General features: G+C 30.8%; 1 protein-coding gene across 1 annotated transcript; it reads left to right on the top strand.

Annotated features, from left to right (window-relative positions):
• The first annotated feature begins 7874 nt into the window (after positions 1–7874).
• On the top strand, positions 7875–13056 carry LOC114181156. Its single transcript, XM_028067516.1, has 5 exons — positions 7875–8395; positions 8836–10840; positions 10946–11509; positions 11619–12524; positions 12614–13056. The coding sequence occupies exons 1-5, from the start codon at positions 8276–8278 to the stop codon at positions 12859–12861; spliced, it is 3843 nt and encodes a 1280-aa protein (XP_027923317.1). The 5' UTR covers positions 7875–8275; the 3' UTR covers positions 12862–13056.
• Positions 13057–13904: the final 848 nt, after the last annotated feature.

Genomic DNA, 13904 nt, shown 5'->3' on the forward strand with positions numbered 1-13904 from the left:
GTCATTTAAATTAGAATTAACACTATGACATAAGGCCTAACATATAAATTTAACATTTACTAACCTGATTCTTGGATAATCGTTAAAAGCATCACAACTGAGACACTTAAAAGAACCAACTTCATGAGTTCTTTTCGTACATACGTTACACACCAAATAATTTCATCCATCATTTCCTAAGTTAAATTTAAGTGTACGTGCAACAGTAACACAATAAATCTCCTATATGAATAAAAAAGGTAAATAATATGATGAACAATTAGAAAATGGACTTAAAAGAAATTTACAAAGATGAGAACTACCTCTAATACAATGATAATCTTTGAAATACTTTTAACAACAGTTTTATACATAAACCTATCAACATGACTAATCTACGAAGAGCCACTATACTGACTTCCCTCCTCAAAACTTTCACTGCCAGAGGTTCTACTCATTACACATTAGTTAGTGTTTATGAAAACAACTTTTAATGATTAATGAATAATAAATGGCTAACATATAAACATACTCTGCAAATTGCTTCTTAAAATCAATCAGCTCAGGTATGTCATCTCCCGTTATCAGTTTTGAACCATTCCAAGAATTAGACCGTGACACTGGCCATGGACCTATACAAAATTAATTACATTAGATTAAATAATAATGATAATCTAAAATTATTAATGACGTTATTCAAACCTGATGCAGCCTTTATCTTGGCCTGAGTAAGAATAATAGCAAGATTAGATGTTTCACTACGTGTCCTCCAATAAGTCAATAATTTCTCGCAATATGAATCCCACAATGTGCAATAGATTATAACACCACTGCATTAATGAGATAACAACACTACATTACAAAATAATAATAAACTTATTAAAACACTACTATAAATATAAAAGAGCATACATAATGAAACCAACCTCAAATCCTTGAGGTCAAAGACAACATTTTTCGAATGTACTTTCTCCTCTACATTGTCCACCACACCAATGACATCTAACATGCAAAAAAAAAGTTTATTTCAAAATATAGGACACATACATGACGATACAACAATAAACTTACCAACCAACAAATCAACACAATACTTTCCATCAATGATATCCTTTATACTTTTGAACTTCCAAAGCTTTCTAGGTATGCTTGCAATGGGTTGTGGTCGTATAGACGTTGCTCCTATAAACAACAACTTAAATGGATGCTCACAAACTCTATATTGAGCTCTGTTCTTCGACAGTTTAAAGTTATGCATTATGTAACTTTCACCCTCTTTTAGCTTGTCTTCCCAAACACCCATATCTTCCTTCTTAATCATTGCAACAATAAGATCACATTGAAGAACAAATTAACATATATATAGTTAAATATAGTTGTCATCTTATAAAATAAAATATAGAACATGCTAAAATATGCTACTTTACATTACTTTTTGATCCATTAGAACCATTTCCATATTTCGTTTGGAATCCCATGAGTCAACATACCACAAATCTACGATTCTGATAGCAAGTTTGAACGTTTCTCTTCTTCCATCAATATCCTTGATCATATCAAATTTTTTTGCCATCTAATACATTACAATAAAATAGGTGTTAAGTGTAATATCCCGTCAGGATATTACGGATTTTAAATAAAAAGTAAAGAAATATTACGTTAGCTTCATTTATTAAAACATCATTTCCCAAAATCGTGGGAAATTTAAAACTTTATTAAATCTATGAATAGTATAGAATTCCATAATTTATAAAACTCAAAATAATATAAAACATCCATATTGTTTACAATTTATTTTAAAGCCATAAATAATAAAAACTCCCAAGCTATCCCCGCTCCGTCGCCAAGCCTCACCGAATCCACCTGCAACATCATCTGCTCCCGTGTACCGCGTACACAATCATTGTCAAACACAAGCAGATAGGGTGAGCTAACAGAATAAACCATATATTTATATATTTCACACACACACACACACACACACACATATATATATATATATATATAAGACACTCATATACATATATAACACATCATTCACATTAGGGAAAGTTCCTTTCGTTAATGCCATACCACATGGCCACCACCATGTGAATCGTGTTCTACATCTTCTAGTGATTACCCCAAGGTGACTTGCTGAATACCTATCAGCCACAACCGATAGAGCACGTGCGATAAACCATTGCTACGGATCATACACCGTAACGTCAGGTGGAGTTCCCAAATACGAACATAGTTCGCAACGTCCCAAGACTACCAAACTCGTCAGCTATTTGCTGAGGAGGGCAATCCATCTGGACCCATCCGTACTAGCCACAACCAACACATTCACACCGGCAACACTCGCTAACCCAGCTCAACTCAAGGGTTCCTCGTGTTTATCCGTCATCCCGAGCTCAACTCGAGGGATGCCATTCCGAGATCAACTCGAGGAATGCCACGTGTTTAACCCCTATCCCGAGCTCAACTCAAGGGATACGTTCCGAGCTCAACTCAAGGAACACCAACAAACTCACCTTTAAAGCATCACTAAAAGCCTTGTAGATCACGCCTGCAGAATCAGCAACCCAAAGTTGCAGTAGCAAAATCACCTGGCGGGGGGACACATACCGCTAGGCATTGCCCACTTCCAAATCGCCTAGCGGGGAACACATACCGCCGGGCACAAACGTGCCTCTGATGCCCATGCCTACAGTGATCGCTTGGTAAGACACTCATCACCGTCAGACGCCACGTGCTTTCCAGAGCCTCTACCAGATCTTTTCCGATTGGTGGGATCACATTTTCCGCTAGGCGCCATACGTTTCAAGCTTCTCTGGTTTTCCTTTATCACTTGGCAGCGCACCCCAAGCCGGTAGGCAACACACCCCAAGTCACTAGGCGTCACACCAGTAACGTCACTGCTACTGGTTTTTGGCACTTTGAAGCAAGTTCCAAAGAACCCCAAACACTATACATACAATCCATAACATGAAATATGCTTATCCAGTCATAATCATATGACTGGATCATAGTCCAACACAATGTTGAACAACCAAATAATATACAAAAGCAGGAAGAATATATAACTATTGCCCCAAAATATCACATGGACAATAAAACAATAAATCATAATAATAAAGTTAATAATAAACACAACAACAATAATAATAAAAATAAAAATAAAACAAAACAACATTAATAATAATAATAATAATGAAAACAATAATAAAATAAAATAAAATGAAACAATAATACTAATAACTTAAAACAATAATAGCAAAGTAATAATAATAATAATAACAATATAAAGCAATAATAATAAAATAGTAATAATAATAATAAAATCATAAATAAAATAAAAAATATAATAATAACAATAATAATAAAATAATAGTAAAATAAAATAAAATAAAAATAATAATAGGAATAATAATAATAATAATAAATAATAATAATAAAAAAATAAAATATTAATAATAATAATTGTAAATTAAATAATAATAATAATAGTAATAATAATAAAAATAATAATCGTAATAACTAATAATAATAATAATATATAAATAATAATAATAATAAAAATAATCATTATAATAATAATAGTAATAATAATAATAATAATAATAATAATAATAAAATAAAATAATAATAACAAAATATTAATAATAATACTAAATAAAATAATAATAATAACAATAATAATAATAATAGTAATAAAAATAAAATAAAAAATAATAATAATAATATATAAATAATAATAATAATAGTAAAAAAATAATAATTATAATAATAATAATATATAAATAATAATAATAATAGTAAAAATAGTAATAATAATAATAAAATAAAATAATATTAATAATAATAGTAAATAAAATAATAATAATAATAGTAATAATAATAAAAATAATAATAAAAAAATAAGAATAATAACGAATAATAATATATAAATAATAATAATAATTATTATTATTATAATAATAATAATAACTAGTAATAACAATATATAAATAATAATAATAATAATAATAATAAAAATAATTATAATAATAATAGTAATAATTATAATAATAAAATTAATAAGAATAATACAATAATAATAATAATAACTAATAATAATAATATATAAATAATAATAATAATGATAATTATAATAATTGTGCCACATTTAGGAGAAAAACTCTAAATATCTCGGCAAATCATAAAAAAAAAAAAAGAATTATAATAATCATAATAGTGATGGAGTCACATAGAGTATTCAATACAATGGAAACCACAAGCATACATATACCCTCTCTAAAATCACATAAAATTTTGATTCAGGAGAAGACTTTCATGCATCAATATATAATGCAATTGCATACAATATCATTCTAAAAGGAAATGGCAGCTCCCCTAACCTGGTTTCCTTAACTTATTTGGAATTGTTGTGAGTTCCCCCTTAATCACCAATGATCTTCTCTCAAAAGCAAAATTGACAAAAAGAAAACCTAATTTAATTATTTACCAAGGTTTGAACCCATGACTACTCAATCATCATTCAAGTGCATAACCAATTCAACCAATCATGTTTCATGACAATTAATATAATTCTATGATTATATTATCACTCAACATGGTCTAGCATATTATAAAAAAAACAATAATAATTAAATAATTAACACAAATGGCATACCTAAGATTTGAACTCAAACTCTCTCACATAATTAAGTACTTTCAACCACTTGAGTTAGTACTTTTCCACATCATATCAATCAATATTTAATGTCATAAAGGCTCTCACTACCCGCATTTATTAATTAATTATTTACTTAATTAATATTCACGGATCTTACATTAAGTTTTAACCAACGACTTCAAAATAAATAAACGAAAAATAAAACAACAAACACAAAATCAAGTTACGGAAACCAACTAACAAAGGACAAATCATCTTCAACAAAATAAAGCGCAAAAAAATAAATAAATAAAAACTTTCATCAACAAATAATGTGCATATACCTGAAAAAGACTGTCAATAAATACTAAACAAAAGGATCACAATAATGAACAAAAAAAAATACTACAAAAAACAAAAAAACTTCTTTTCAACAACATCTGAACGTCTTCTAAAAACGTTGAACAAAAAATATCTGAAAAAAAAAGGAAACTTCTATAAAAATCTTTTAAAACATACTACAACACGGGTAAAACAGGTTAAACTAAAAAAGAAGGTATAAAAACAAAACCTTTCATGATCGACGACATACAAAAAGGTTCAACATAACAATAACAAACAATGAGGAAGAAGAAAAATCATGGATAAAGAAGAAAGATGCATGAAGAACAATAAATAGGAAATAAAAAATATTTAACTTTTAATCAAAAATAAAAAAAAAGTATCAACAACAACGATCAACGGAGAAAAAGTAGTTAAGAAGTTAATAAAATGAACTTATGGAGAATAAGCAGGAACGAAGAAGAAGGATGAACAAAAAAGAAAAGTTACCTGGAGAAGAAGGACTCAACTAACTTGGCTTTGAGAAGAAGGATTTTTGAATTTGACAGCAAATGTCTATCAAACCATTTAACAACCTGCACTGCGAAAACAGTACAACAGCAAAATGATAAAAATACCATTCCTCTAACACACGTGTCAATGAAGGAAAATGTCTAGTTCAGTAACTTCATTATACTAACATTTTCTTATATATAAACTAAGATCAAGTTTAAATTTAGAAAGTACTATAAACTAAGATCAACAACTTATAAACTTATAAACTACTTGGAAATAGTTTAAAAAGTACTATAAACTAAGATCAACAACTTATATGAGTCGTTCTAACATCAAGTTTAAATTTATTTAATATTCATTAGATCAACTCATTTAAATGAAATGAATTTTTCAAACATAAAAACATTTAAAACTAATAAAAATCAATTAGAAACAATAAAAATTTCAATTATTTCAAAAGGTATAAAATTATAATTACATTTAGTAATTAGTTTATCGAACACTTTTAAAGTAAAAAGCTAGTTTATCAGCTTGGAGCTATTAATTATAACTTAAAAGTTTATTTGCTTTTGCCAAACAAAATCTTATAAAATCAAACATGATCGTAATTTAATCAATCGATCAATTTCTAACTTTACTACAAAAAGAAAGGGTATGGCTTATTAAATGTGCTTAACTAGTGGATGAATCTTATAGTCTTGGTGTATAGTATACATATACTTATGTTGACTATTGTAAGTAGTTTAAGACTCATTTTGAACGAAATTGTGTTTTGTGAGAGAAATTTTCTCTAGATTACAGAGTAGAACTTTGAATTTTTATCTGTGAATTTTTAAATGAATCTTTCTCCATTATCAATTATTCATAATTGTGGTGCCTTCATCTTCTTATTTTCTTTTGCGTTCTTTTACCTTTTTATTGTTTTAATAGAAATTATCATACAAAATCCCCCTAAACATTAGTTATATGTTCATCATTTGGTCATCAAAGCTTAAATACAACATTTTTGTGTTAGACCTAACATTATCAAAAACATCTTTTGTTTTAGTGGTGCAATTAGTACTATGAACGAGGAAATGGGTAAATAATTTTTATCCATCTCAATTGTGATGAAAAAATATATATTTCTTTTGAAACTTAGATTTATTTTTAGTTAAGTTATATATTAGATATTCAAATTAGTTTAATTCCTATAATTAATTTTGATTCATATTTTGCTATTTGATTTTTTTAATCGTTTAACTTGTGTCGTGTTCTACTCTCATTTGGTTTAGCATGTTCCTTGATTTGGTGTTTTTTTATTTGTCTTTTAATTTTTATTTTTTTTTTTTGTTTTAGAGTGTCACCTTTTAACTTGTTGACGAGGTCTTTTTTGTTATTCTTTTTAAATCGTGCTAATTATTTTAGTTCTGTGTCAGTTTGTTGTTTTTCTAACCTTTTTGTAGGCATATAACTATACTTGAAAATAATAATTTTCCAAAACTTGTTTTAAAAATACAAAGATTAGAAAGAAAAATTTATGATCATAGAAGACTTGAACATAAGGAGAAAAAAACATAAAATTGATGGACTAAAACTAGTTCCTTTAAATATTCTAAATTAGTGTCATTATTCTAACTTGTGTAATTAAGGATATCAAAAAATTTCATACCCTAGTTATTGGTGCAAAGACCAACAATGGATAAGAAATTGATATTATAAATAGATATATATATAGATAATGAGTATAAATATTTTTTTATATCTGTCTGTTAACAGGATATGTACGTGTATCATAATATCCATATTCGTGGATATATGTACCCGATATACTCTAATTTAAATTAAAAATAAATAAAAAACATGATTAAAACATTACTCAATGATTTTGAATGAGTTATATTTTATCAATTGATTTCAAAAAATCTCTATTTTCTTATAAACTATCATTCAATACTATTTAAATGAGTTATTTGTATTTTATTTGAAATCTATGAATATTATACATTGTATTTTTATTTGGATTTATGATTAAAATATTTAGTTAAATATTAAATTTCTCTTTTATAAATATTTTAATATATCCGTGATATTAAAAACTCAATATATATATATATATATATATATATATATATATATAAAACTTTTTAAACTAATTTATGCTAAAACTCAATACATTCAGTTTAGTGTAACAACTAAAAGAACACCTTAAAACTAAAAATATAATAAACCAAATCTGAGAGATAGTTAAACAGTACCACGTCACAATTTATTTAACTTTAGAATAGACTAACACTACATGAATTAAATAAATAAATTAATAAAGATTCTTAAAAATATAATAACATTAATAACATGTTGCTGAAAGCAAAAGCAAAAGCCAAAGAAAATAAATGAATAAGTAAAATAAAAAATAGAGAGAGAAGTTACCACCTACTAAAACCACTTTTATCACCACGTGCATGAGCATGTTCATTGGTAGTCCACGTGTAAAGCCACCGACCATCGATATATTTTCGTATCAAACGCTTCAAATTCAAAACTGGATAAGGTTGCGATAACTGTAATTCAAACTTGAATTCAAATTTGAGCACCAAAAACGAACGTGTACGTACTACATAAATACTTCTATGGTGATTACCAACGGTTACTTTGCTCACTCCAAAATTGTACCACTGAAGCATATTCACTGAGTTAACAAATACCAAAGAAGCAGGAAGCTCATCATTTTGACTTTCAGAAACAAACCCAAGTTGTTAAATCATTTCTTTTCCTCGCGATTTGGTTTAAATTTGCAAAAATTGGAGTTCGTTTCGGAATTTTTGTTCAAAACTGAGAGTAATGGAGATGGATTTTCATGGCATGAAGAGGAAGAGACTGCAGGCTCTGTGCAAGAAACATGGCATTCCTGCAAATTTGAAGAACAGCGAAATGGCAGACAGACTCTTCTTGCTTTTCAAGGTTCATATCATTCTACCCTTTTCTTAATTTTTTTAATTACAAATAGAATTTCTTCAAATAATTTAATTGGAGAATAATCCCAAATATACTTAGTTTTGTTAGGAAGAAAGCACACACATAGGAACTGAAGAAGGTTACAGGAAAATATTTTGTACTATTGATCCAAAATCGTATTAGAAAAAATTCCACGTACTCTCTGTACTATACAAACTTAAGAGGTGTCTTTTATGTTATACAAATATATTAATACCCCTTTCTACCAACTTTAATTTTTTGAATTACAAACACTAATAAACTGAGGGAAATTACGACTAAGTTTTATCCATTTTCTATTTTGTTTAGGAACATGGTGTTAGGGACTGGTTTTTAATTGTTTATTTGCTTATTGGGTTGGTTATTGAATTCTTGGTTTGTGGAATTTGGTTTTGTTTCGGACACAGGAAAAAGAAATAGAAGATCCTGTAGGTTCTGGTAATGCTAGAACTGAGAAAGACACCACCCTTCATTGTGTTAGTAGCAAAAATGTGGAAATGATTGATTTGGTGACTCCTAGCCCTGGTTCAAAGGAAAGGAGTGTTTTTTCTGCCAAGAATTTGAAAGGTTCAGAGATTGAAAGGTTGGAATTTGAAACAAATTTGTCTCTGGAAATAACAAGGGAAGAGTTTGGAATTTGTGGGGCTGGAGAAGACATGCAAAGTAGACTCGAGGAAGAGCATCATAACAGTCAGGGAGGTTTACATTTAGCACCTGTAGCAGTTGCTTTGGTGGAATTCAACGACCAGTTGTCGGAGGGAGAAGTTGAGAAGTTGGGTGAGAACAATAATCTTATTGGAGATATTTGTGAATATGAAAAGGGAAAAGCTGAAGCTGCCGAACAAGGTGTTCATAATAGCCTTAAAGGATCAAACATGAAAGATGTGAATGCTTTACATTCTTCTAAAGAGGAATCTGCTCCCCCTATGGTGGAAGAAGATGAAGCTACAGAACAAGGAGACTGCATTAGCCCTCAAAGATCAAGCATGAAAGATATGAAGGAATCTGGTTACCTTGTGGTGGAAAAGGATGAAGCTGTAGAACAAGGCGATCACAGTAGCCCTCAAGGATCAAGCATGAAAGATGTGAAGATTTATCATGTTTCTCAAGAGGAATCTGGTTACCCTGTGGTGGAAAAGGATGAAGCTGTAGAACAAGGCGATCACAGTAGCCCTCAAGGATCAAGCATGAAGGATGTGAAGATTTCACATGTTTCTCAAGAGGAATTTGGTTACCCTGTGGTGGAAAAGGATGAAGCTGTTGAACAAGGCGACCAGAGTAGCCCACCAGGATCAAACATGAAAGATGTGAATGCTTTATATGCTTCTATAGAAGAATCTGGCTTCCCTATGGTGGAAGAAGATGAAGCTATACATCAAGAAGGCGACTGCATTAGCTCTCAAGGATCAAGCATGAAAGATGGGAAGGTTTTACACCAAGAGGAATCTGGTTACCCTGTGATGGAAAAGGATGAAGATGTAGAACAAGGAGACCACAATAGCCCTCCAGGCTCGAACCCGAAAGATGTAAATGTTTTACATGCTTCTGAAGAGGAATATGGTTTCCCTATGGTGGAAGAAGATGATGCTTTAAAACAAGGTGACCAGAATAGCTCTCAAGGACCTAGCATGAAAGATGTGAATATTTTACTAGTTTCTCAGAAGGAATCTGATTGTCCTATTGCGGAAGATGTAGCTGTAGAGCAAGGTGACAACAATAGTCCTCAAGGACCAAACATCAAAGATGTGAATATTTTTTATCAGGAAGAATCTCTTTATCCTGTGGTGGAAGATGTAGCTATAGAACAAGGTGACCACAATAGCCCTCAAGGACCAAACATCAAAGATGTGAATATTTTAGATGTTTACCAGGAAGAATCTGTTTACCCTGTGATGGAAGAAGATGTAGCTGTAGAACAAGGCAACCACAATAGCCCTCAAGGACCAAACATAAAAGATGTGAATATTTTACATGTTTATCAGGAAGAATATGTTTACCCTGAAGTGGAAGAAGATGTAGCTGTAGAACAAGGTGACCAAAATATCCCTCAAGGACCAAACATGAAAGAAGTGAATGTTTTACATGTTTGTCTAGAGGAATCTGGTTACCCTATGGTGGAAGAAGAGGAAGTTGTAGAACAAGGCGACCACAATAGCCCTCAAGGATCAAACCTAAAAGATGTTAGTGTTATGCATGTTTCCCAAGAGGACTTTGGTTACCCTACGGTAGAAGAAGTGCAGAAATCTGAAGGCAATAACTACGATCTCACAAACACTGGATCAGAAGTTGATGGCAAGGATACTGATGGAAAGACCAATTTAACTGCAGAACATTCAGTTGGTACAAAAGATCAATTTCAGAGAACTTATCCAGAAAATGAAGTCAAGTCTAGTGACGTTAATATTCACCAAGGTATAGTGCAGTTTTTATTTTCAAATTTATTCGTTATGTCTTTAAGTATGATTGGTTCATAATCTTCTATAGCTGGCTTTCTGAATCATCTGTCTGCAAATGCAGAAACGTGTGAAGAGGAGTTGACATCACCACAAAATACAGGTTCCATTGCAAATCTAGGGGAATGCTCTAGATTTTCTCCCTGTAACCTAGAAGCCTCCTTAGTTGAGAGCTTTCAGTCTGAAACATATTCTGAACAGAGTCCACTTGGAGATATAGGAACTTGTAACATGAAAGAAAGCATGCAAAGTTCCAACATGGAGAAAGTTGAATACACTCAGGAAGCTTTGCACACAACAGCCAATGTGAATCTTTTAGGCAAAGCTATAGAGGAAGGTAATATGCACATAACTGAAGGAAAAGTTATTGGGTTGTTTTACAACTCTGATGTTCATGATGATGCTATTCTAAATGGAAGATCTGAAGTTGATACCAGGTGCCTTGACATTTCTATACGTACCATCACTAATGATGATGGGAAGACCAATGTGACCATTGAACAATTTACGGATGAGCTCCAATCTTCGACTTTTGAAGATTCGGATGGGACACCAGTTCAGTTCCTACCAAATGATGCATTAAGTGAAGTGAAGACAGATTTTAATGTTCATGAAATGGTTGTTTCAGGTACAGTGAATTGTTTTATTTTAAAGTTTATTTATAATGATGCTTCATCAAAATTCTCCCTTGATTTTCAAGTAATTAATTTATAATCTCTCTAATCGTGATGTTCTAGGCATTGTGTTTGAAAATGTTGATATGTCTGAAGGAAAGTTTGTATCTTCAAGAAAAATAAGTTTAAGCCCAGCTTCAGATACAATGACTGGTTTTTCTCCCAAGCAGCTAAATAATTCAGAGACTAAAGTGTTGCAGTCCGAAACAGCAAGAGTTGATGTTGGAATTGGTGATGTGGAGGAGAACATGCAGATGGATCTCAACAAGGAGCTAGTTGATGAAATTGGAGAGTATTTATTGGAGGGAGAAATTGACAAGTCAGGTCTGATTGGTGATTCTGAGGAAGTTGATAATGGAATTTGTGATATGGAAGAGAACATTCAAATTATTGTCAATGAAATGCAAGTTGAAGAAAGTGAACAAGTTATACGTGCAACACCTAGTGCAATGGTCTTGAACAATGTGGAAGTTGGAGAACAGTTGTTGGAGGGAGAAGTTGAGAAATCAGGTCTGAATGCTGATTCAGAGGAAGGCATTGGATTTTTGCCCAATAACCTTGTGCCTTCAGCAACAAAAGGCTTTGAGGATGAAACATATTTTGATCGAAGTGCACTTGGAGATGTTGTGGACACTTTCAAAATGGAAGAAAGCATGCCAAGTGATCAGATGGAGAAAGAATTCAGTGAGGAGGTTCTGCATATGACAAATGATTCGGTGCAGGAAGAAGTTACTAGGTTGATTAATAACTCTGATGATCATGAATATGTTGGTGTGACTGGTCCAGAAGATGGCAAAAATCAGCTTAATATGAAGAGGGACTTGGAAAGCATTGAAAAGTATTTGCTCAATGATTTCCACACTTTTGAAGATGCAAGTGATCAAAATTCAGATGAGAATGCTCCAACTATGCCTCACGATGGTGAAATGAAGTTATGCACTTTTAACCATCAGCAAATGTCTGCATCAGGTATGAGTTTTGGTTAAAGCAATGCAATATCTGTTCAAGAGTTTACCTGTACAAACGAAGTAACTATTTATATAAACCTTTATTTGTAGGCACTTTCTCTGGAGATGAAATGGGAACACCACCAAAGTGTAATATCCCTAAGCTCCGTGAATCATTTATGAAGAAAGAGTTGAAGATTATATCGAGTTTGCCTGTGAAACGTGCAAGGGATATTCTTGGAGCTAGTGACATGAAAGAGAACACTAAAATTTCCAAGAAGGAGCAAGTTGGCACGATCATATCAAGGAGTGCATTTCCTAATAAGAGGAAACCTTTACAATATCTTCAACAGAATTGAACTTCATATCCCTTGCAATATTGATTTCTTTAGCAGTTTAGTGATAGTGTTTCAATAATTTGATGGTTACATATTTTTCTCGATGACCAACATGTTTTAAAGTATATATGATGCGAAAAGACAATGCTACTTTATGGTAATTGTTGTGTCAAGTGTGTGTTTTCATGCTTGAATTGAATAGCTTTGTTTTTTTTAGAAACATTGTGTTTCATGTAGCCCTTTATCTAACATGGCATTGAAATTGTTACATGGCACTAGTTGAAACGTGTCATATCGAGATGTGTATGATATTTAACTTGTAACACAGTTTGGAACTGCATGATCTTTCATTGGATTTTTCGCTTGATTTTCATCATTTGGTTTGTATTTTAAGTTGATTTAGGCTATGGTTCATGTGCAGTTTTTTACTTCTCTTTTTAGATATTGTTATACTTTGGTTTTAGGAGATAATAACACGTAACTTTATATCAATTTTTATACTAATTCATTATTATTTTTTGGGTTAAATATGTTTTTGGTTCCTTAATTTTCAGTGAATTTTGGAATTAGTCCATTTCGAAATTTTGGACCAATTTAGTACTTCATCGTTCGAAATATGTGGATTTAGTTCTTTTAGTCAAATTTTGTTAAGTTCATTTGACATTTTAAGCGTGTTTCATAATAGTATTTAACTTAACATTAAAGCAAAAATGTGTCAAACAGTATAAACAATTCAAATACGTTTTTAAGATGTGTATGAAAAATTAGATTAATCTAACAAAATTTGATTAAAAGGACAAAACCACGTATTTTGAAGATGAATGACTAAATTGGTTCAAAATCTCAAAATAGATAAATTCCACAATTCACTACAGATTAAGAGACCAAAGACATATTTAACCCTTATTTTTTCGACATTAGTAATATTATGTTTAATATTTTTCTATACATTTTAGTTTTAATTTGCCCACCTACATTAATTAATAATATTCGCGTTTTAATATTAAATCTCATATTTAAACAAAAATTTTAATGTTAATATTAATTCTTTACACAGTTTTTCG

Source organism: Vigna unguiculata, chromosome 4 (genome assembly GCF_004118075.2).
Source record: "Vigna unguiculata cultivar IT97K-499-35 chromosome 4, ASM411807v1, whole genome shotgun sequence".
NCBI classification, from domain to species: domain Eukaryota; kingdom Viridiplantae; phylum Streptophyta; class Magnoliopsida; order Fabales; family Fabaceae; genus Vigna; species Vigna unguiculata.